Here is a 26864-nt window from a genome sequence, read left to right as displayed (position 1 = left end):
TCCAAAAATTAAAAACAAAAACCCAGCTTGTAAAATAGATATGGATTTTGACAAGCATAAAGAAGCAGTGTTGTTAAGCAGCCAAATGCCCACACAAAATTACAAAAACAATGACACTGACACAAATATTTAGAGCCTCAGACCAGTACCTCATTAAAAAAAAATTATATTATGTTCATGATGAAAATTAAGTTGAGCAGGCTGTATGAATCATGAATGAAACCAGTAATTCAATAGTATATAAATTTGTTTCTAATAAAGACAAAAAAAAAAAAAAACGTTAAAATTGGTACCTGATTTCCAACTTTGCTAGAGAGAAAAAAGAGGTAGAGCCACATTAGGTAGAATAAAATAAGCTAATGATATTTTTACTTAAATAGTAGGGTTTTAGGGTATGAAAAAATTACGATTTAACCTTTATTAATGCGGGGTGGGGCGGGGATGGGGCGGGGTGGGATGGGTCTAAAAAGTGTAAACCCATCCCCACCCCGTCCCGTGGTGTGAGTCTAAAATCTTGCCCCATACCCGCCCCACCTCCTTTACGGGGTGGGGAAAACCTGCATGGGGTGAAGCGGGGAGGGGCGGGACAAAATTGCCATCCCTATGGCCCGACCTTTATTCCTCCTCTTACATTCATAGTGGACCCCATCATGAATTAAATGAATAAACTCAATTATGAATATGAGAGGAGATAGCACTATTCTCCATGTTTTGGGAGTACCTAAGAATTACTCCAAGTATAGGTCAAGCCACATTCATTACGGCTGAAGAGCAAGGCAGAGAAATTTGTTGAGAATAAATTTTAATAATGGTATAAAATCTGTTGCTCACTATTTGTAACAACCACCCTAGTATTAATTGACTACTGTGAGACTCATGGAAAATAGGAATAGAAAAACGGAAGTTTCTTAAGTAAGCGAAATTAACGGCTTGACTAATGAGGGTAGGGAGTTTCAATACTAGAATTTTTTATTTTTTATTTTTTATTTTTGATATAAGATAGAATTTCTACTCTATCCTAATTTAAGTGTATATATGTGTGAAACTTTCTCCTGAAGACTTGAACTCCGGCCTTTATCACCCACACCTCACAAGCACTTATACTTGTAAAGTGACCACCGCACCAAAGGTGCGCAGTGGTAATACTAGAAATGTTAAGATCACAACCTATTGCATAATTTTTACCACAATTCATTACATGGTAAGTTTTACGTAGTAGAAGTGTGAGTTTACATGCACCTACTATTTTTTTTCTACCACTCATAATTTATCACATAGCGTTGCGATAAAAATTAAGTAATAAATTGTGATCATGACATTTCCCTTTCAATATCATAAGGTAATAGTAAAATTATAAAAAGCAAGTAAATGATAGGAAAAGACTAAACAGTGTGGGTTTGAAACTGGAAAAGAGATTTGTTTGGTGAGGTAGGTAAGGTGGAAAAGGTATATTATGTTTTAGATACATGAGTCCTCTTCACATGAGGGTAGACTCATCATGTTTCGGATCCACGATGTGTTTTTCTATGGGGGTGGGGCTCTTACAATTGGAATTCCCGGTTTTTTTTATTCTTTTTTCTTTTTCTAGCAATTGGAATTCCCGGTTTAATATAATATAAAGGACTATAAATAATTCAGAGAGGGATTTGCCTTGCTGCAACTTCATTTGCCTTCGCTTCCTTCCCTTTCTTTTACTTCTCTTTTTCCCACTTAAAAGTTAAGACCCACTACCTATCCATTATTCCTAGCATATACCAAATTGCCCAGCTTATCATTGCCCTTAAATCGAGCTCGAGTTACTAGCATTCAATTGACACCCGCTGAAACAGCACAAAAAAAAAATCCCTGTCCTCCAATAGCCATTTCTGAAATTTTCCGTTCAACAGGACCTTAACATTCCTAGACAAAGGGCAACACCAAAGTGCATGTATCATTGACTCATCAGTCTGCTTGCAAATCCCACACCTGGGTTCCACATCTACACTTCAGTTCCGTAGGTTCAGAAGTGTTCCACATCATCTCGGACCTCCCAACCTCCTATCACCCATTACCCAACTTTCATGCGTCTAATACCAACACCTTAAATAACCTTATCTACTCGGCCTCTTTTTCTAGTTAGCAAAAAGACCTACTGACAATCTTACTCGTCATGATCATGTACTTTACTAAGGGGTTTCTCCTTCTACACACATTGCTTGCATTCTTTATTCCCCAGTTTGACACTTTACAAGACACCTTAACCATCAGCAACCCCATCAGAGATGGTGACCTTTTAGTCTCTAAAAGAGAAACGTTTGCACTCGGTTTCTTTAGTCCCGGAGAGTCCACCAACCGCTATGTTGGCATTTGGTTTTATAAAGCTCCAGAACAACCCGTGGTATGGGTTGCAAACAGAGACAATCCTATCACTGATAATTCGGGGGTTCTCTCAATTGATCTTCATAGAAACCTAGTGCTCTATGGCGAGGACAAAAAACAACCCATTTGGTCCACAAATATTGTCACAAAATCAAACAACAAAACTACTCTTGCTCAGCTCAATCATTCAGGAAATCTAGTCTTGTTTATTAATGAAACAAGTGACGTACTATGGCAAAGCTTTGACAATCCAACTGATACATTTCTTCCAAGCATGAAACTTGGATTGGATCGAAAGACCGGTCTAAATCGAATACTAACATCCTGGAAGTCCAAAGATGATCCAGGAATTGGGAATTGCTCCTTCATTCTCAATACCAATAGCTCCTCCCCAGAGTTGTTTTTGTATAAAGGTAACACTTTGTGGTGGCGTTCTGGTCATTGGAATGGTATTGGATGGAGTGGAATACCAACATTGTCAAGTAATGATTCGGTCATGAATTTCAAATTATTTAACAACCATTATGAGACTTCTACAATTTGGGGTTTACGTTACCCAGGCGCATCATTATTCTCAAGATTAGTGGTGAATGGATCTGGATCAATTCAACGCTCTGTAAGTGCAATTTCAGATCAAGAGTGGGACATTCTTGGGGCACTGCCATTAGACCGGTGTGACAATTATGGGAAGTGTGGTGCATTTGGTATGTGTCAAGTTCAAAATGGTACTGAATTTGAGTGCACTTGTCTACCTGGGTTCGAACCAAGATCACTAAGTGAATGGTCTGCGAGAAATGCGACGAGTGGGTGTGTGAAGAAGCATGGAAGGGCATCCGTTTGCAAGAGTGGTGAAGAGTTTGTGAAGGTGGAAAATGTGAAGCTTCCAGATAGTTCATTTGCACGAGTCGATGAGAAGCTGAGTTTGAAGGAGTGTGAGCGACGATGCTTGGAGAATTGTTCTTGCACGGCGTATGGAGGAGTAGATGTGAAGGAGGAAGTTGGATGCATGAGATGGTATGGTGAATTGATGGATACAAGAGTGTTGGATGGAGGCCAAAATTTGTATGTACGTGTTGCTGCCTTTGAGTTAGGTACATGACAATTTACTGAGACAAATTATTTGAAGCAATTTTTTATTTTATTTTTACCATACATGCACACAACAATATCACTCTTATATTTTTTTAATAAGTGATTTTATAATTGATGCATGATAAAAATAATATTGGGAGTATGCCTATTTAAGGTTGATGTTATTATAAATTTATAATTACAATTTATCGTCTTAATTGTAAAAATAGTATTCAAAAATTGTGCACCTCTCTTGTTGCATAAATGGAGAAATTTTCTTGTTTCCAGATCATTTCAAGGGGTTCTTTGCCAAAAAGAGGAGGCAGGCAATTATGGTAGTGGCTCTGGTTGTAACTTCATTACTAATTTTCCTCTGTGCACAATGTTTAATAAAGAGGAAAAGAAAAGGTATGCGCAATTGCTTAATAAATTAACGTGTGAATTATAAGAGTGATACTATACTTATTATAGACTAGCAAAGTGCCCCTGTGATAAGATTATAAACTGCCATGTGAAAAATTATATAGAATATTCAAAATATACTGAAGTAATAACATTAAAAAATGTCGCAATAACATGAAGAGGTTTTTGTTGAATTGAAGGGGATTATTTTTTTTAATCTCAAGGGTATGAAGAATTTAGACTATAGTATAATCGTCATAATTTTTTTTTTTTTTCCTTTTGAAAAAGTCGTAAAAATTAGTTGAAGTAACAAATTCATCATGAAAAGAGAAAACTTAAAATTGCACACAAATGTCCATTACACTTTTTCACTTAAAGTAAAAAGTAATTAAGGATAAAATAACAACGAAAGAATATTGTATTTTAAATAATGATAAAAAAAAATTTATTCCATTCCATATTATTGATATTTATTATGTGGTGTAATAAGTTGTTTGTTTGCTTAATTATAGTTTTTGTTTCTTTTATGCTTTGGAGTTAGCATATGATACCCCCTCAAAAAAAGAGTTAGCATATGATATATATTTATGATATCATTTTAATATTTAGTTGGCTTATGAAAATATTGTAAAATTTTTATGATGTAATGTTTAAGTTATTAGAGTATGATAATGATAGATTAAATGAAATATCCTTCTAATAGTATTTTAATATGATATATACATGCATGAAATATGCATATATTTTGAAATATTAAAATATTCTTATTAAAAAATATCTTAGTTCTCAACTTGGGGTCATATTGTGTAGCATGTTGAACACATCCAGCAGTTTTAAATACAACCTGTCTGATTCTCATCAAAAAAAAAAAAAAAAATACAACCCGTTTTCTCTGCATGTTTTATTGGGATTCAGATCTTCTAGATCTTTTAGAATACTCTACTAGTAGACTTCCTTAAATTCTAACCACTCTTTAATAATTTAATGGTCTATATTAATATTCCACTAACAATATTATTAAAATAATAAAATAATGTTACAAACAAAATAATTAAGAGTATTGTTAGTAAAATGCTGACGTGACAGAATCTAAATCATTAAATTATTAAAAAAATGGTTAAAATTTAAGAAAATATATTTAATAGAATACCACAACAAATCTAAAGGATTATTGTGCCTGTGTTTTATATCCTTATCCGGCAAATATGCCTGGGTACCTCACAAGGAGGCGGGAACCACCCACTGTAGGGCCCAGCTCTCTGTGAGGTAACCGGCATATATGCCGGGTACAGGATATACAAAATCGTGCTTTAGGCTAGTGTGTCTCCATAAAAAAAATCAATTTGTTTTAACAGCTTAATGGGCAGGGCTTCGACTTTACGATGGACAATCTTTCACCAAAAAAATTTTAAATAAGACTCACACGACTTTGACTTTTTTTATTTTAATCTTTTTGTGGAAAAGAGTGTAAAAGAGGTCCGCTGAAAGCTAAATAAAAAATTATCCTAGCAATTACCATTTGACAGAACCTAACATTCATAGTCTCCCACGTGATATTTCTGAATTCTAATATAATTTTTTTTAAACTAATATATATAATGCATATAAATAATTAATATTAGGATTTAAGCTATTGACACCTTCAATGAACTAATATTTTAGCATAAATATAATCTTAGTTGAGATAGAAGTCTAAAAGAAAAATAATATGCTACTTAACAAAACTTATGGTCTCGGGGATGAGCCTCTGTTTATATATATATATATATATATATACAAATTTTTATGTTAATTTTTAAATATAAAATAAAAATATAATTTTGATATTTCGTTTATTATGATGTTGATTTAACAGTAATTATATATATTGTCACACTACTTTAAACTCCATAATAAAATTAGTTATAATTTTAGCATTTTCCAAGCTATAATGAATTAATAAGGGATATATTATTTCGCCGGAATCTTAATATTTCACAAATAATGAATTAATAATCTACCAGGAATAAATCTATATTTGGTTGGAAAATTTAAAAAAAAAAAAAAAGGTAAGAAAACAAAATTTGGATGAGTATATAGTAGGCCGCTGAATTCAATAGGCAAGTGAGACAACCGCCTAAAGTCCCTAAATTTTAGCCAATAAAACCCTAAAAATTAGCCGTCACTAAAGGTATTGTAATTTCCTTTATCAAAGCAAAACTAGAAAAAACATCTTTTTTTTTTTTTTTTTTTGAGGGGATAGAAAAAACATCTTTAGAATATATAACTCATTAATCTCCTACTCATACAAGCTGAAAATCTCTGTTAATAAAATAAAACAAAATTCAAAACACAAAACATTTAATCTCAAACCTCAAAAACAAATTGCACGTTACTGGAAAGTGATTTTCGTTAAGTTTCTTCGATGGGCTTCAGATCTTCTTCTTCGGTGAATTGAGTCCAGCAGTCCACTACTTCAGGTTTGGAATTTCTCTAAAACCCCTGTTTCATGCTTTACTTTCTTATTGTGTTTTAGGCTTTGTATGAATTGATGGAAGAGGAAAGAAAAGAAAAGAAACTTTCCTTTGTTTGGTTAAAAAGGAAAACAAAAAGAAAGGAGAATGAGAGGAAAAAGTCTTCTGTGGAGTCCATTATTTTATTGGGAGAAAAAAAGCTTTAGTGCTTTACTTGGTAGCTACCTGCTTTATTGTATAGCTATTACATTTTTTTTTTTTTTTGAAAGGGGAAGTATGGCTATTACATTCAGACATGAGTCTCATTCTGTCATTTACTGATTGATTTACAAATTGGGGTGGGCCTGTAGGTTGGGAACTTGAGGTAGCGTAGGTTTTATAGAAAATTAAAAGAAGAAGTAGTCACGGGGCCCAAGTACTACATACTTATTTCTCTCCAAAAAAAAGACGTACTACATACTTATCTAACTTTTTTTATAAATATATATAAAAGTTTGCTTTTTAATTTCTTCGTTTCTTTATATATGGAGGTGGTCCACCATCCACATCCATAATTCTATATACCATATATATATATATATATATATATATTTTTTTTTTTTTCTCTTAGCATATAATATTTCAATTGTTAAAAAAAATTAATTTTTGAGAAAAAAAATAAATGTACAACTCTATTAAATAAATTTATAATTAAATTTATTTAGAGATATCAAATATTTAATTTTATTTGAAAATTTTAATCATAGTTTGATATAAATATTGTATGTACGCTCCGTTTGTTTCAATGGAAAATCTTGTGTAAAGTTAGTTTTCCTTATTTTCCAATATTTGGTGGCATAAAAAAATATAAGTCAAAGAAAAATTATATTTGGTCAATATAAAAAGTATGACTTATTTTTAGAGGTTGTTTTTCATTAAATTTTTTTGGAAAACAACTCTATCTCACAGTAAGCTAAATAAGGGAAGATAGGAGATTGTTTTTCAATTCATTTAAAGTTACTACCAAATATTAGAAAATGAGATAGTTTTATAGAAAATGCTTCTTAAAAAATGACTCATTTTCTAAAAAACATAATTATTGAAACAAACAGAGCTAATGTTGAATGTTTTTCCAAATGGATATTTATTATGATATTAATGATTTAGATCTAATTTCGAAACTAAAAGTTTTAATACAAGTTTTTTAAAATAGATTGAAATATTCTAATCGACATACTAAATTGTATAATAAGACTGTATATATATACTTTTCAAATGCTTATATTGCTTTCAAAATATTACTAACAATACTTGTTACACTGCATCTTGAATATAGAAAATTTTGAAAATAAGAATTGATAAATTCTATGGTGACGGTTCAATAGCAACACTACAAAGTGCCACTATAGAAACTGCAGCTATAGTAAGCGCTGATGAAGCTATAGCGGCATTTTTAAGATCTATGGCAACATTTTGAAGCACCACTATATTCCTTGTATTTTGTAGTATCATTATACGTATATAGATATCATTAATTGGATGGGACAAGTATTTAAACTTAACTAGGATCTCCTAATATTTTCAAGAAAGAAATTGAAGGGTTAACTTAGGGTCTTATCTGTAATTATAATTTATGTTTTCATTACAATTAAGAAGACAATAAATTCATCTCTTTTTACCTTGAAATCACCTTCATATATAGTATTTTAACTTAGGACAAAATTTAGGTACAGTATTTTAAGTACTATTCCTTAAGTTCCCCTCTTAAGATTCACTATGTGGTTACTTAATTAAAAAAATATACTTTCATCCTATGAGAAAAAATCCACATGACAGAATCTTAAAAGAAGAACTTAAGGAACAGCACCTAAATATTGTATCTAAGTCTTGCTCTTTAACTTAACTAGGATCTCCTAATATTTTCAAGAAAGAAATTGAAGGATTAACTCAGGGTCTTATCTGTAATTATAATTTATGTTTTCATTACAATTAAGAAGACAATAAATTCATCTCTTTTTACCTTGAAATCACCTTCATACATAGTTTTTTTTTTTTTTTTTTTTTTTTTTTTTTTTTTTCTAACTTATAGCATCCACTTCTGATGATAACTCTTTATCATCACACCAACCAATCGGTTTTTGATGAAAGCGATGATTGAATCTTAGATCTTTTATTCAACCAATCAGGAAAATTACACCAACCTCCTATGAAGGCTTACAAAATAATACTTCCTAAACGTCTTTGAGGGTTTACAAAATAATACTTACCAAATGTTTCAAGATATAATGCTCCCCCTTGAGATTTGCTTATATGCAACAAATAAATCAACGTTCTCTAACACTATGACTTTTCTATTGAAGAAACAACTAAGTCTACACTACTTGCATACAAAGAACAGAAAACTAACAAAACAAAACTTTCTACGAACTACGCAACCCTCATTTAACTTATGATATTCTTGTAGCAATTTCACAGCCCCCTCAAAAATGGAAATTGGATGGACTTGGATATGCTCAAAATGAAACTTGACATGATTACAAGTTTAAACCATCATTTGTAACTGTTCTTGCATGAGAGGGCAGCAAGGGGAGGACAACCCATATTGTTCAATGATGTTACTGCAAGTTCAACAAAGAGCGATTTTCAGAAGCCTGATGAAGGTAAAAAAAAAAAAAAAAAAAAAAAAATATTTACCAGACTGCAAGTTCAACAAAGAGCGATTTTCAGAAGCCTGATGAAGGTAAAAAAAAAAAAAAAAAAAAAAACATATTTACCATTTTTCAACAAACAATCTCTCTTGCTAAATTTGGGGATACTCTATGGCCAAATTTAGGGATTAAAACACCTTCAAGGTGTCAATTATCAAACCACTTGAACAATTTTTCACCTTTTAATCAGAACTTGCACTAACATTTAGGATTTTTGTCCAACCCCATCATTAGGCTCAAGGAACTCTCATTATCCAGAACTACTTACTTCTTAGGACAGAGTAATACTTGTTAGTAGGGGTCTTTGCTTTGTGGTGCGTTACGGTGCGGTTTTGGGCCATTTTTAGCACTACAATTTGCAGTGCGGTTTAGCTAAAACCATAATTGCACCACATCTTATTTTTGCGGTCACATGTGTGGTGTGGTTTAGAGTTTAGCCAAAATCAAAACTACACTGCACCTCATTTTTGCGGTCACATATGCATGCGGTATACAAGATGCGGTTTGAACGGCTTGAAGATAGTATATTTTTCAAATTTTTGGCTTTTTCTACCCTGCCCAAAAATAATCGTTCCCTAGTTTAAACTATTGAGCTAGTTTTTCTTTATTTTGGACTAGCTTTCCTAGTCAACACTTGTTAGGGTTATCAAACTATATATATATTGAAAACTAAACTATTAATAATATATTTTAAATTAAAAATAAATAAATATCTTAATAATATATAGAGAGGGTACAATGCAGTGCAATTTGTGCTGTTTTCTTATTGGAGAACCATAAACCGTATTGCACCATGCAGTGCATTGTTATTTGTGGTGTAGTGCTATTATGCCATTTTGCGAGCAGTTTTGGTGTAGTTTGATGAACACTCCTACTTGTTAGGGCTCAATAAAAGTAACTCAGTGGGGTATCCTGTTAATGATATAGAAAATTACAAACTTCAATCTTCCCCTTATTTTCCTCTAATTTTATAATTATGCTTGTATGAATTATAATTTTTCTCCTATTATTGATGCAATTGAATGTTTGTATGTATGTATAAATGTTTCTATTGGAGAACCACAATTTGACTCCCAACAACCACTCTAAAAACAGGCCTGCGTGCTATGATGTCAAATGCCATAAAAGATTTGAGTGTGTCTTCTTCATCACCAATTGGTTTTGAGGTGAAATAGCATAGCTCACGATTTGACAAATGGTATTGGAGCCAAAGTCATAGGTTCGAGTCATGGGAGTGTCATTGTGAGAGAGGGATTGTTGGGGGGACCACATTTTGACTCTTTACAACCACTTTAAAAATAGATCCGACGGTTTCCTATTCACAAGAACATAATAAAATCCAAAATATTTCCTTTATAAAAAATCCAAGTAAGCCAAAAGTGTAAACTCACGAGAATCTTTAGATTTTAGGAATCAAAATTCTTGCCAAGCAAACAGTACCTTTTAGTCAAGCAAATAGTACCTTTTAGTGTATTTCCTCAATTTCGTTAAATAGGGCTTTTAAGTGGGAATTCATAATTGGACAAATATGGTAACTTCATTTATTACTTGTTTTATGACAGAGAAGAGGCTAAGCATTGACTCCAATTTACCAAGCTTCGAAGACTCTCCAAGTAGAAGTGAATTTGATGGATCTAAAAGCAATTCAAATTTTCCAATATTTGATTTGAAGACCATTATTGCAGCCACAGATAACTTCTCTGCTGCTAATGAGCTTGGCAAAGGTGGTTTTGGCTCAGTTTATAAGGTAGTCTCCTAGAAATAGTCCTAAAAATTGCTTAATCTTATTTCAAGTGTGTTAATGCATCATAAATTCCATCCAAAATGTTTAAAGGCATTCATTGATCATGAATTCGTTTGGTGAAATTGGGATTGCCCTAATAATTCACTAAGTTGAATTTCTCTCAACAATCATGCACTATGACAACATGAAATTTGGACTTTAATTTCAGGGTTTGCTACAAAATAGAATGGAAATAGCAGTAAAAAGATTATCAAAATACTCAGGACAAGGAGTAGAACAATTCAAAAATGAAGTTGCACTAATTGCTAAACTCCAACATAGGAACCTCGTGAGAATCTTAGGTTGTTGCATTCAAGCAGAAGAGAAGATGTTAATCTACGAGTACTTGCCTAATAAAAGCTTAGACTCTTTTATTTTTGGTATGCTCTTTTTTCACATAAATTTTGCTTATCATCATTAGAAAGTAGTCCTCTAGTTACAAACATATCAATTCCTAATAGTTGAGATTATATATATATATAGAAGCATGTAAGCATTAATTCAATCTAATCCAAAATCTCTTGATTCAGATGAAACAAAAAGGTCATGTTTAGATTGGGGAAAGCGATTTGAGATTATTTGTGGAATTGCTCGAGGGATCTTATATCTTCATCAAGACTCAAGATTAAGAATTATCCATAGAGATTTAAAGGCCAGCAATATTTTACTTGACAATACTCTGAATCCAAAAATTTCAGATTTTGGTATGGCTAGAATTGTTGGAGGTGACCAAATTGAAGTTAATACAAATCGTGTTGTTGGAACATAGTAAGTGTGCCAGAAAACAAAGATATATTTATATTTTCTTTCCAATTACTTGACTACTGTTTTCATATATAAAAAAGAGTACAAATTGCAAGTCTTTCTAAGAAAAATTTCAAGAATATCTTCATAATTATTTTTGGACACAAGGCTAGTTAAGCCTACAGTTACGACATAATGATGTTGCAGAATAAATTGTGAAACAATAGTCAACATTACTACTCTACTCTGATCAATGGGTTGTCAAGCCATGATCAAGATGCAGAGAAGGAGATAAAAGAGAGCTATAGCAACTCTTGATAAAAAAATAAAAATAAAACTAAAGATTTTCAAATGTATAATACAAAAGGAAATCAAAGGTATTATACAAAAGATTCTATTTTGTCCAAGGTTCTTATACACCCTTTTATAATAAAAATAGGTGAAATAAAAGACCACCTACTGTAAATTTTGAGCACAACACATGTAATTATTAGGTACTTTCAGAGTACCATAAATGTGTGCTTCGTCCTCTCACATAACTGTGAGTCCCACTAATTTAATTTATGGTAGACTCACAATTCATGTGAGAGGGGAGAGTACGCATTTATGGTATTCCTGAAGTATTCAATAATTTTCCGCACAGCACAAGAATGATAATAATGATAAAAATAAACATGGAAAGGAAATCAACCTAATCCTAGTAAAGAATTCAAATTCAAATAAGATTCCAAAGTCAACTAAAATGCTAACAAGAGAAATAAGTTAAAGGAAATCAATTAAGGAAGTGAATTTTTGCTTTCCAAATTTTTTTCTTTCTGACTTCCGCTAAAGATAGACATTGTCTTTTTAATTTTCGCTAGACCCCAGTTTGCCATGGATTAGGAGAATTATCAGAGAATGTACTAAAGTTGAAAAGAAATACTATGTTCATAACAAATCAAAATTAATAGCTCCTCCGCTAAATACGTACTTGATTGATAGATTAGCCTTAATCATGGGACATTATCTTTTAGATACATCTGCTTACTAATTTTTCTCTTTAACTTCGATAGCAGATTGCCATCATCTCCTTGATTCTTGCTAACTTCCAAATTTCTTGAAGAGTAATGCTACAGTTACAAACTATTTTACAATGTTTTTACAAAATGTTAATGTGGCCAACTTTTTATTGGTTTTCATCCAGGCCCACCATTAATATTACTTTTTCATTTTCCAATAATCACTCATCACATCAGCAATTTGTAAAATAGTTTGTATCTCTAACACTATTCTTTCCTAAATTGCTATTGCAAAATATCCTCATGAGATGTCATTGTGTCATTTTTCATCTTGTGTTACTTCTAATATTATATGCTTTGTTAGTGCCCAAAGGCCATCTTTGATCTTTTTATTTATTTTATTTATTTTTTAAAATAGTTTGTAAGGCATAATAGTTTCATTTTTATTGTTTTGCGACAGTGGTTATATGTCACCAGAGTATGCAATGCAAGGAATATTTTCAATAAAATCAGATGTATATAGCTTCGGAGTGTTGCTACTAGAGATAATTGTTGGTAAAAAGAATGGTACTTATTACCATAATGGTCCCTCTGCATATTTGATTGAACATGTAAGTGCATGTGCATGTGCCAACAATGACTACAAAATTAGGCTTATATTATTTAGCCTAATATGATGAATATGTTGGTTGTAGGTTTGGGACCTATGGAGAGAAGGAAAAGTAATGGAAATTGTGGATGCATTACTAGGTGAGACATATCCTGCTAATGAAGTTTTGAAATGCATTCAAATCGGACTTTTGTGTGTGCAAGAACATGCAAGAGATCGGCCAACCATGTTAACAGTTGTTTTCATGTTGGGTAATGACACAACTCTTCCTTCTCCAAAACAACCAGCATTTATTTCGACAAGTGCTAACAATAGTAGAGACATGATAACATCAGAAAATGAAATATCAATTTCTGAAATTGATGGTCGTTAAAACCCCAGACTATATGGAGCAGGGGTAGAGCCAAGGGGATTGGGGGGGGGGGGTGACCACCCAAAATATACCTTTAGTTTTTTTTTTTTTTTTTTTTTTAAGGATGAAAAAAAATACCTTTAGTTATTAAATACTCTTACCTACTTTTTGTTTTTGGGTTTATTAAATGCCACTTTATTTCTTTGGTCTTGAAAAAGAGCTTAACTTCTAAATGAATTATTGAGGAACCTTAAGTCCTCCACTAGATGCTTTGCATTGAAATTTTTTTTAGTTTGTCTCTACCATATTATAATTTGAACATTTTATGGGAACACATTAACCAAAATAATATAAATCCACATATATTGCACTCAGTATCCATTTAACTACTAATCGTTTCATTCATAACTTGAGTTTTGGCTCTAAAAAAAATTTAAAAAAAAAATAGATCACTCATGTTAGAAATATCTCAATACATAAATACAATATTATGAAAAAGCTTTTTTGTGTAGAGTTTGTTTGTTTGTTTTTTTTTTTTTTTTTTTTTTTTTTTTACATTAAATACACTTAGTATTTAAATGAATAGCTTTTAATTTTTCAAATTGGTCTCAAAAATTATATATTCATATAAATTTGTGTAAGTGCATATATCATATATAAATTTTGCTCCCCCTCAACTCAACTACTGATATGGAGCAATGCATTAATTTGTTGCCATTAACGTAGGATTGACTTCCTCTAAGATTTCTCTATACTGTTTTGTTTTGTTTTTTTCTTTTCTTTTCTTTTTCTTTTTCTTGTATGAATATAATACTTATAATGTAAAATTATTGCCAACAAAAAAGAAAAAAAAGAAGAAGAAAATTTATATTACTACACAAAATGGTATAGTCTAGAAGTTGTGATGAAATCAGTACTATCCTTTTTAGCTACTTAGGGTACTTTTGGTATACTAAATAATAACTAAACCATAGGAATAACCACTACATTACAGCGTCTATTATAATCTACCAAACATGCCCTTAATTTGCTATTGCTATGTACTTTTTGAAAATTAATACACCAACAGTTATATGTGTATGTTTTTGATTGCGCAAACTGCAAAGCCTATTGATACGCTCACTTATGGCCGCTATATATGTAAGTTGTGTAACTGTTTTTTTTAATTCATATTTTCTAAAACCCGCTAATGTGTAACTTAAAAAAAACACCTAAACAACATTAGCTAATAAATTAGAACAAAAATATAGAACCCCAGGGGATATCATCTTTGTGTAGCAGGGTGAAGTGTGAAAAAAATAGGTAATATATATATAGGTCTTAAAACGCACAATTTTACTTTTGTGGTCCTCGTCACTAACATGTGCGGGCCTAAGTACATGTGTACAACATAATTGTTTGACTTTACACTTTATTTTGATTTGAGGTGGAATGTAAGCCTCAATCCACGGATTAATGATGGGTGGATATATCTTATTCTTCTTCATTTTAGAATTTATTTCGTAAGTGAAGGTGTACCATCATATGTGGGACAAAACTGTGAGGGTCATACCTGAACCCAAAGCGGACATTTCCTTACACGATGGTACACTTTCACTTAGACCCAGCACTTATAAATCAAAGGTGGGGGACGTAGTTCCCCGATGTGGGACAAAGCCGTGAGGATCACACCTGAACTCAAAGCGGACAGTACCTTCTAAGGGAGCTCACCCCTCCACAATAATAGCTACTAAGACTTATAATTGTTAGTCGCAATCCCTTCTCAAAATACAATGATTATTTTCTTACAAAGTATCAACATTTTTTTTTAGTCCAAAATCCAATGAAAAGACAAAGTATAATTGATAGTATAATATATATTTTGTAAGTTAAGTTATCTATATTTAAATTTTTATACGTTAATAGAAGTTGAGATTTATAAGTATTAGTCTTAATCCAATCTCAAAATAATATGATTATTTTCTAATAAAGTATAAAAATTAAAAAAAAAAATTCAAAACCCAATGAAAGCAACAAAGTATAATTGATATAGTATAATATATATTTTTTTGAGTTAAGCTGTCTATATTATAAATTTTTATAATTTATTTTGGCAAGGTAATATAATTCAATTATTATGTATAGCAAGATATTTTGCAATACATTCTAATATAGTAAGATATGTATAAAAACGCAACACAATAAAAAATGGTAGAATGCATAATGTTGTTCAAAACATACAATTAATCTTGATTATTTCATATGGAAATTAACATTATTTTGCATTTTTGGAGAATTTCTTTTATATGCATTTTTGGAGAAGTCAATGAGCATTTTATAAAGCTTTGATTCCATCTTATTACATAAGATTTTTTAAGTAGAACTATAACAATCTATATTTTGATAATCACTAAAGTTATATATGAGAATCAACTATTACAGACAAATTTTAGCTATAAAATTGGTTATAGTATAACTGCATAAGGTTACAACCTTGCTCAATATCTTTTTATTAGAGGTGAATTTTGACAAATCCACCATTGAATTAAATTTTCTTCTTATCCTCCATGCTTGTAAAACTTCTAGAAAATTAAAGATCAATAACTATGTCATCAATAATTGTTTATATTGCAAGTTTTTGTAATATAAAATTATGTATAAAAATATAATTTTATAGATCATATAGTATATAATATCTTATTGACACAAAATTTGATATGTATATTAAGAGTAGATTTTCGAAATATGTAGTAATTTAATGATATTGAGTAAGGTTATGTCATCTTAAGGTACAACCAATTTTGTAGCTAAATTTTTTTCTTAAAAAATTATTTCTCCCCAAAATATGAACTTATATTTTTCCTTTCGCACAATTTAAACCATATGGAAAACTAAGGAAGCTAAAAGTGCATGATCTTAGTCAATCAAAAATACTATGTTGTAACTGGTGCTTACCCACAGATGCATTTAATAATAGTGATGATGGAGTGGTCTTATGAGTCTTACCTATGTGAATGAAGTGATCAACCGAACTTTCGTAGTAACCATTATAAATAGATCACTTGTTATGTACCACCAAAAAAAAAAGAATAAGAAAAGAAGAGGTAGTTGGTACTTTTGTTTAATGGTATAACATATTGACACGCCAAATAGCAACCACCAATGTAGGAAGAAATTCTTAAGACACCACCTTTGATTATTTGATTCGGCAAGCAACTAATACGCATATGGGACAGAAACCAATGACATGAAAGACAACAAAGAGTCCAAATCCCAATCATTCACAGGTCTTGATAAATTCTATTGCCAATATTTATAGCAGCCCGCACACACTTCCTGTGTAGATGGGTTGAGATGTTACTCTTTTATTTATTTATTTTTAATACTGTAGGATTTTAAGAAAGCAAACCAGTCATACATACCCCAAAAAGAAAAAGTAAAAAGTAAACCAATCACAAACTCATTTCCAAAAGCATGGTGGTCTAACAGTTATTTCCTGACTATGATTAGTACTTACACAGTTACACCCTTAATCAAAGAAAATGTCAACATTGAAATTTGAAAACTCTAGTATGCAAGCAATCATGAGCCCCAAAGGCTGCTTAATAACTACCACAACAATTAAAAGGTCATGGTATATACACAAAGCATCTAGGCATAATAAGACCTACTCAAAGCCTTAGACAACTGATAAACCCTATTCCAAGTTTCCAACACCAAAAAGACATTGTCATAATATATGCAACAATATTGGAAGTCTGGAATTATCAAATGCATAAGTTTCATAACAACATGGCATGATGAGAAAACAGTTGAATATTCCAGAAGACACCGAATAATCCAGCTTCTCTTATATGTAGGTAGAAATGATCATACTTGACTATTTAACAGAACAAGCTCAAAAAATAAGAACAGTATGTATTCCTTTTGAAAGATACAGTTTAGTCCACAATCGCCTCTTTATCGTTCTTGCTTTTCACTTATTAATCAATCACTCCTTTCACTAACGGATTAAGACCCTATAATGGACTTTGATTCCTGGCATAGACAAAGACTAACACGTGTTAGCAATCGAGTCCGTTACATGAGTTATTTTTATTTTTTTTTTTAATTATTATCATTACAAAAATTATCTCAAAAAAAGATTTTCTTGTGATATAATTCTTTAGGCTACTTCATATCTTTTTTCATAAAAATATTCTTACCTATTCAAATTAAAAAAGAAAAAAAGAAATCCCAAAATCAAAGAATGATATAGGAAAAGAGAGAGCAAGTAAAATCTAGAACAAAATGCATTTCATTAAAACAATGATCTCAAGTCTACACGAAATTTTATAAAATTCTCCTCTATCATTCACAGCCACCACTTTACTAAAATAGAACCCATGATTGGTCTTTAATGGATTTATGCAACCAAAAACAATGAAACAATACTAAGACAAACAATTAAGCAAACAAAAAAATTTTCATTAAACTATACTAATACTTTAATAGAACGTATCACAAGGTGAGGCATACCCTCTGAATGAAGTTCCAAGATCCATTTAAATTGGGCTTTTGTGCATGCAATTAAGAACATGTAACAAATTAGCCAGCCATGTCAATAATTGTTTTCATGTTGGGTAATGCCACACCTCTTCTTATTCCAAAACAAATAGTATTTGTTTAGAAGAGTATTTAACTATCGCATACCCTTGGTGTGATGGTCACTTCATAAGTATAAGTGCTTGTGGGGTATGGGAGGCAAGGGTCGGGGTTCAAGTCTTCAAGAGGGAGCTTTACACACATATATACTTAGATTAGGTTAGAGTAGAAATTCTATCTTGTATTAAAAAAAAAGAAGAAGAAGAAGAAGAAGAAGAAGAGTATTTACAATAGTAAAGACATATTAACTAGTGAAGTAGCTAATTCCGTATATAAAATAACAAATTTTGAAATTGATCCTCGAGATTGTTTGGAGAAGTGTACTAATTTGCCATTACAACATAGTATTGACTTCCTCTAAGTCTACAATAGACCATTTCTTATCTTGTATGAACATAATACGGTACGTAAAATTATTTCAAAAAAAAAAAAAAAAAAGATAATGTATAATACTGCACTAATGGAGTAATGGTATAGTCTAGAATTTGTGATGAAAATCACTACTTCTCGTTTAGCTTTTTTATTTTTTTGAGAAGATTCCTTTAGCTATTTAATTCACTATCACTTGCTTCTTGAAAGTTGAAATTAATACACCACGAGGCAAGAGTTATATGCTTTTGTTTTGTGTGATTAATTTCATTAGTTTCCGAAACGTGATGTTCAAATTTACAAAGGAATGTTAAATTGTTAATTGCATTATGCGGATATGAGCTTAAGTTTTAGTTTGAAATAGTGTTGAGTGTTGACTCTGTTGAGCAAGAGTACTTGAGAAATTGTTCATGTACCGCTTACTCTAGGATTGAAGTAGCATTTTTGTGATATTGGGGGCTTTCTTGCGAATTTTTTTTGTGGCTAAAGAGTAATTTTGCGAAAGTTTTGGGGCATATATTATTTTGGGAAAGTTTAGGGGTGAAGTTGAAATTTTGGAAAGTTCTGCTTTTGAGTTCATCATTTTAAATTGGGCTTGGAAAGGGAAATTTTATTTTGAAATGTGTTAGAGAGTTTAATTTTGTGGGTTAGATTTTAAGAGTTTCGGGTTGGGAAGGTGTTTATGGGTTTGCAGGTTCAGGGTCGGCTGGGATTTGGATGGATTAAGTAGTTTAGGTTTTGGTTGTGAATGGGCTGGAGTGTATATTAAGATTGGGCTTTGTTAGACTTTTACAAAATGCGCTTGAGTTTAATGTGTATTGGATTTAAATTTAAGTGGCCACGGGCTTTTGTTTTGTGTATGGTTCAGACTTGAGTTGAGTCTGATTGGGCTTATTTTCTGATTGGGTTTGAGTGTTGACGTTGGTGTCGGGCTGGTGGATTTAGGGTTTGTTTGGTTGGAGGTAGAATTAAAAAGATATAAAAAGAAAAGAGAGAAAAGTAGAGAATATTTTTAGTCGGTACTTAGTTGGAGGAAGGAGAGGAAAAAAAATTGGTAGAACCTAGGTATTTTCTTGCTAGACCCACCAATTGTTTTCTCAAAAAATAGAAAGAAAATTGGAGGAGAAACTCCATATGAAAAAAAAGACTAAAAACTCATATTCAACGTGTGCAACCATATTACAAAATTTTACTGTCACTTGTCACTTGTATGTCAAAGTTAGGTCAAATAGTAAAATCTCTCATCATCCGCATAGATTGTATCAAAATGGTGAAGATAATTATACCTTTGAATGACTTAACAATTTGCAATTTTGACCAACTATCCTCGTTAGTAATACTCTTGATGCCATTTTGAGTTTTAACCCAATTGAAGAATGGTGTTTTAGCCCTCTTAAGCTTAGTAAAATTCTATCTACCCACATGTCAGTGCATATCATATGTGTGAATGTCTAGTCAGCTATCATTGGCAAGATTTGAATTCTTCTTATTTATTTATTTATTTAGTTTTATTTTATGGTAACATGAAGTAATGATTTACTTCACTTGGAAATTGTATGTCATGGATTATGTGCATGCATTTCTGTCTTCAGCAGTTTAGCCTGCAATTAGGTAGACCACCCAGAATGCTTAAACTTGTTTTGCATACATGATATGTTTATAATTTTTTATGCATAGGTAAAATTTCATTATGGTCTTTTGGTCTTAGCTTATTTTCAATATCTTATTTGTATAGTATTTATTAAAATATATAATTTTTAGTAACTTCTATATTAAAATGCAGTGGCTGAGTGCAACAGCTCAAGATGTCAATGAACGTATTTGAAAAATGTAGTGGACGGTAAATTTCCAAACACTTGCCGAAGCGATTCTTGTCACGGAAGCTGACTGAGAAGAAATCAAGGGGAAAATCGGCGTTTTGTTCTTGGACAATGAGAGTGCGATCTGTGTTGGACTTGAAGGAGCAGTGGAGGTGCAGCTTGATGAAATCTTGACCATTGATTAGGGTGTGCCATCCCTTGGAAACACATTGAAATCTTACTGGGGATTTCACAGGTAATCGGGAGAGTATGTCAATGATTATCTCTAGCGGAAGATAATACATCACGGTGGTTGGACTAGTGAGCATAGAGGTTAGGAATTTGAATTACTTTGAGGTTATCATTGACATCACTTTTTTACTTATCTATAATTACTTATGGCATTAACAGTTTGTAAGAAAGTGATTTTATCATTTTTCTTTCTGCAAATCTCAATAAAGGGTAGTGGTTTTTTCCTTTTAGGTTTAGGGTGAAGAATCACTCCTTCAATCCGTAGGAGAGTGAAGTATAATTACCCTTAAAAGGGTAAAAAAACTGAAGATAATTCATGAAATGAGGGGGAAAAAAAATTAAAATAGAAAAATTGATAACAACAATTAAGGGGCTATTTGGATTTGCTATTTTCAGAACTCATAACTCAAAAATGGTGGGACCCATGGCTGAGAAGTCTGTTTGGATTTTATTTCCAGTTTTTGTTTCCATCACTCAATTCTCTAATTTTTGAATGAAGAGTTATGGAAATTGAAAACACATTTTAGGTGTTTTCAGTTTCCAAAACTTAGTTTTCAATGACATTTTGGTAATTAAACACACACACATGGGTTCCACTGTCAGAGAAACATCATACCAAGCGCTACTTTTCACAACAAATCCAACGACTCTCTAATCCAATATCACTATACTCCATCTTCTACCAAAGAAAGTCCTCACATGAACTGAAGCCTCTGCAGATCACCATACTCCATCTTCACACACGCAGTGCTCGATCCAAGCTCAGCCAACCTGTGCCGTCGTGTCACCACATCCAACCTACGGCGACCACAGCTCAGACCAGTGAACACGACGGCTTCATCCCCTTTTTCTTCCTTTTTGCCTTTCTCATCTTAGACCCATAAAATAAAATAAAAAATAAAAAAATAAAAAAATAAAGAAACAAACTTTTCTTTCTTTGTTCTTCACTACAAGCAATAGTTCTTTCTTTCTTTTTTCTTTTTTTTTTCTTCCTTTTCGTCTTTCTCATCTCAAACCCATAAAAAAAAATTAAAAATTAAAAAAAAATCAACGATTGGGGCAATGAATTGGTTGTTATGGGTTTGTGAATTTTCTGGGTGCCTTCAAGGATGCTAATGAATTTTCTCAGATCGAGGATGCTAATGAATTTTCTAGGTTTGTGCTTCAAGCTCAAAATTGAAGTGGTTGTTGTGGGTATTGGCGGTTGAAGGAATAAATAAAAAATAAACAAAAAAAGTAAAAGCTGCACTTGGTGCCGCCGCTAGTGACGGTGGAGATCGTCACAGGTCCGAGCTTCTAATATCAGCCGCTGGGGTGGAGGTGGTGATGGTAGATAGTTGCTACTGCTAATGGATGTGATTTTTCAGTATGAATATGGGTATGCGATTTTTTTATTATAGCTATGTGATTTTTGGTGGTTGTAGTGGTGGTGAGCTATGGTTGTTGTGATGTGGTGGAGAGAGACACAGAGGAAGATAGGCATTGCTATGGTGAAGAGCGAGACAGTGACTAACAAAGAAAAAGAGGGAGTGAAATAAATTAAAAATAAATAGTGTTTTCTTTTTTGAGAAAGTAAAAATAAATAATATTGAATGTGATGTGAAGAATAAGAAATGAGGTTGAAGTCTCTAGTTTTGGGAGAGTATTGGGGGCTAAAGGGAAAAGGAGATGATGAAATGATGAAATGGCGTGAGGCAAGTAGGCTAATAGGAATGCCTGACATGTTGCTCAAGTATGGTTCCCGCAATGTAGAAAAAATTGAGTGATGAGAAGTTGAGTTATGTGTGCCAAACGGGTGGGGATTAGGAAATTGGAGTATTTTAAGTAATAAGCGATGAGTAACAAAAATTGAGTGAGGAGTGATGAGTGATGACACAAAAAAAAAAAATAAAAAAATAAAAAAATAAAAAAAAATCCAAACAGCCCCTAAGAACAAGTAAATAAATATATATATTTTTTTTTTAATCTAAAGAATTGGTGCAGTTTGGGGGAATTTTATGAGAGGTTTGGGGGGATTTTTTTAAATGAATTGAGACAGAGAGTTTGTTTGTGTTTTTGGAGGAAACTTTGTTTTGAGTTGAAGAGAAATGGGATAAAGGTATTGGTCTCCTCGGGAAAAAATTAGCTTATCATGAACATTTCCCTTATCTGTGTAAAATGTGACGACATACTGTTTTTAGTATAAATTTGACAAAACCTGCATTAAATGATTTCTAAAGTCTAAAGACCATAAACGTTTTTATATAAAAAAAATCCTAAAACATTAATTAGACCCTTAAAGTAAATTATGATAAAGTAAAATACCGTCAATATTTTTAAGGTTTAGGCTAATACCAGCAAGGTGCAAGATATTTCAAAACTATCAATTTGGTTTTTAAACCATTACTCATTTTATCTTTTTTGTCATGGTGATTAGGGATCAAGTTAGTCAATTTTGAAATGTCTTAAATTTGGCTGGCATTAGTCCAAACCTCAAGATTGGACTATATTTTACTCATTAAGATAATATATTGAGGGATGGTGGAGTGGGGGAAAAAAGGAGGGTATATCAAATTTTACTGTCGGTCACTTTATCACCTTATTGTTAAAGTCAAGACCTTGCCCTTCAAGGTCAAAAATACCTTTGAGAAGTTATGGGACAGTGGTGGCTCTAGGAATTTTTTTGAGAGTGTATGGTCATTAAAAAACTTAAATTATACAAAATCTAGTAAAAATAGAATTCTTATTTTGATCGAAAAAAAAAAAAAAAAAAAAACACGCAAACACATAAAGTCTTACAATTTCCTTCTATGAATTTTTTTATTTTAAAATTGTTACATAATTGTCTCATTATTAATGTTGCAAACTACATCTCTTTCAAAATTTTAGTTTAATAGACTTTTTCTTTTTGTTTGTAAGGATCTAATATATTATTAAAGGAACCAAAGTTTAAGGGCAAAATTTGGCTATAAATTTAGTTGTAGCCTCACTAAACATATTAATATTGCTACATATTTTGAAAATCTAACAGTTGAATTGTATGTTCTTTATATTCTTAAGAAACATGTCAAATTTCATGCCAATCTGTTGTTATTTATTATTTGATCTGTAAACTTATTTTTTATATATAATTTTAGACTACAAAAACTCAAAATTTAAACATTTCATTGATGATATATCTATTGATTTTTTTATCTTCTTGAAATTTTACAAGTATGGAGGATATAAGAAGAAAATGCAATTAAATGGTGGATTTGTCAAAATTCACATCCAATAAAAAAATATTGATTGTAGTTGTAGCTTTAGTTTACAACCAAGTTTTTTTGTCAAAAGTTTAATTATGTTGGGCCTAAAATAATTTAGGGTGGTCACAACGTTTTTTTTTTTTTTTTTTTTTAATGAATAAAAAATCATAAACTTTTAAAATTTATACATAATAATTACTTTTTTCTAGGTTAAGGTGGTCCAATGACCACTATGGACTCTACGTGGAGCCGCCCCTGGACGTTAAGGACCTTAAGGTGGAGCCATACCAAAAAGAAAGAAAGACCTTTTGAAAAAAAATAAAAAAATGCGTCAAGATATAAATTTTTTGACAATTTGCCTTAAATTTCTATTGAGACTTTGAAAGCTGAGTGGATTTTTATTTTTTGAAGGAAAATTAGTTTTCATTTTTTATTTTTTTTAGTTTGTTTGGTGCCTAAAAAGGGCTAATCCTTGTAAAAAAAAAAAAAAAAAAAATGCACTCTTTGTTAACTATTGAATAGAAATTAAATTCTTAGAAATTGACTGTATTGTGAATAATTTGACGGTTTTGGCACAAGGCTCTTTCATAATGGGAAAAGGAAAAAGTAGTTGGAGAATTGAGAGTGAAACTAAGAGGAAAAAAAGGGTTTTTACTTGGAAGGTAGCGCAAAGAAAGAAACAACAACGTTTGGATTTTCTCTCTCTCTCTCTCTCTCTCTCTCTCTCTCTCTCTCTCTATATATATATATATATATATTTTTTTTTTTTTTTGGTAAAGCATACAAATTAAGTAGAGTTCTTGAGGCTTTACTTGATGTTGCAAAGTGAAGAAAAAGAGAAAGGTATTGTCGTAGTGAGAGCATAATAAGAAGAAAATTAGTGTGTAAAAGCAAATAAAACAATGAGATTTTTTTAGCCATAGCACATACACAAGAGAATGAAAAATAGGATTTTCTTTAGAGAGAGATCTTTTGAGTACTACAACCATAGAGAGTTGTTGTATTTAAAGTGAGTGGAGATCTCAAATGGGTTCACACAAATTTCTAAAAAGTGATATTATTATATTTGGTGTGGATCAAGAGTTAGGCACAAACATGAGAAGGAAATATTATAATTGATTTTTATAATAGTGGATTGATTACGAGTTTGTCTCGTGGTTTTTCCATTCAAGTGGAAAAGGGTTTTCCACATAAATCTCTATGTTCCTGTGTTTAATTATTACCATTTTGTTCTCTACATTTTAGGGTCACTTTCAATTTGGTTCCTACTTTTTCCTAAAACTCAATTTGATCATTATTATTTTTAAGAGCAAAACTAGGATTATAAGATTTATACAACTTTTGCCGTAACTCATCACATAGCTAGTTGTAAGTGTTTGAGATATGATAGTGGGTCCACACCTCTATCACTTATAACTCGCCATGTGGCGAGTTATGTCAAAAGTTGTGTAAATTTATATGGTCTTAGTATTTTTTTCATTTTTAATTTGTTGTCAAGTTAGTTTTTATGGTCAACTCACGTATGAAAAACGCTTAAGTGGTAGATTGTGGACCGTTTACACACTTGAAACTTACGTAACTAATAAAATAATAATTAAAAAATTTAATAAACCTTAAAAAATTCCACCTCAGCATTTGAATAAATAAATCAGTCATTTTCCCCACTCCTCAGATTGGATTTGGCTGAGCAACTCATTGTATTGCTGGTTTAGGTCATTGATTCTCACCTTCCGGTGAGCCTCCACTAAGGGATGGGTGTTATCACCTTGACCTGGTGGTGGGTTTTGTCTCAAGAAGTGATTGGCCACATACTCAAACAGTGGGATGACGAAATGAAAAGGGCTTTCCCCATGTTGAGAAAATCACCACACCAACCTTAATTAGGGTTTGTGCAGATCCTACAAAAACAGAACAAAATTAAATCGATCATAATATAATTTCTCATCATATTTATCATTTTTGTTCCATACCGTGAGAGAAGAAAATGATTAAGAGATTTTGATTTTCTTGGTGTTAGGTTGCTAGGAAAGTGAGAAAAAGAATATAAGATTTTTACTTTTTTATTCATTCTTGCTTTTTGGATTTTTATTAATTTAAATACTTATGCAATATTTTTTAATGTTTATTAAAAAAAATTTATTATTATTTTATTAGCCACATAAGTTTCTGTTAGAATTATGTGCCCTCAAAAACAATACTGTGCATTTTTATTTGATGATAAAATTCTATTTTCACATTCATAATTTTTATAGGTATATTTCATTGTTTAAATGTGGCATGTGATGTCACCTCTGTAGGAAAAATCATGTTAATGGTTAAGGAACCAAAGACAGGGAGTAATGATTTTTCATATATTATTAAATTGTTCTAGGCTGTGGATATTAATTGAATATTACCATTGAAGCCTACACTTGTTGTGCTGCTATATGATAGGATGATTTACTCCATCATTGAAGTAGTGACTTTAAGCAAACAAGTGGGTGTAATGTAACAAGTACATACACTGAATTGGATCTGATCAAGAACACCTTATGGAGTGATCATTGTTATTTAAAAGGTTGTTCTATCACAATTTTTCTATTGTCCTCAAACATGAGGGGTTTGTGTATATTTATTTATTATGCACATAACTTTGACAATGTCAACTGGTGATGCCAATTTTAAAGGCTATATACAGACACGTTGGGTTATGTATGTAATGAGTAAAATATATAAATGCTCAACAATGAATCCACCAGTCTCTAAAGAAGATAGTATATTCAGTTGATTTTCATATTGAAGTTGGACTCAAAACAAAACCGGCCGGTGACATTTTTCAAAAATGTTTTCTCATATATATATAATATTGTATATATATATATATATATATATATTTAAAGAGTTTTTATAAATATTTTGGAGTCCAATAGAAATTATGAAATCAAGAAATTAAGGGTCACATAAGCTAGGGACATAACAATGATATTTATCCAGTCCTAGTGGCTTGTGGGAATATAGTATGGTGGAAGGACATAGATATAAAATTGTATGAAATGGGACCTCATTTGTAAATCTCTAATCTTCAGGGGTCAATTGCAATGTGTTGATGGACATTATTGCAATATGTAGAAGTTCAGATATTTTCTTGATATGATTGAGA

The 26864-nt window shown here is 31.5% G+C and overlaps 1 protein-coding gene across 1 annotated transcript; it reads left to right on the top strand.

Moving 5' to 3' along the window:
- The first annotated feature begins 2155 nt into the window (after positions 1 to 2155).
- LOC115991210 (G-type lectin S-receptor-like serine/threonine-protein kinase RKS1) lies at positions 2156 to 13479 on the top strand. Its single transcript, XM_031114951.1, has 6 exons — positions 2156 to 3449; positions 10534 to 10718; positions 10924 to 11134; positions 11285 to 11522; positions 12957 to 13107; positions 13192 to 13479. The coding sequence occupies exons 1-6, from the start codon at positions 2156 to 2158 to the stop codon at positions 13477 to 13479; spliced, it is 2367 nt and encodes a 788-aa protein (XP_030970811.1).
- Positions 13480 to 26864: the final 13385 nt, after the last annotated feature.

This window comes from Quercus lobata, chromosome 5 (assembly GCF_001633185.2).
Source record: "Quercus lobata isolate SW786 chromosome 5, ValleyOak3.0 Primary Assembly, whole genome shotgun sequence".
Classification (NCBI taxonomy): domain Eukaryota; kingdom Viridiplantae; phylum Streptophyta; class Magnoliopsida; order Fagales; family Fagaceae; genus Quercus; species Quercus lobata.
The sequence above is the reverse complement of the archived record's forward strand: the minus strand, read 5'-3'. Positions and strand labels throughout refer to the sequence as shown.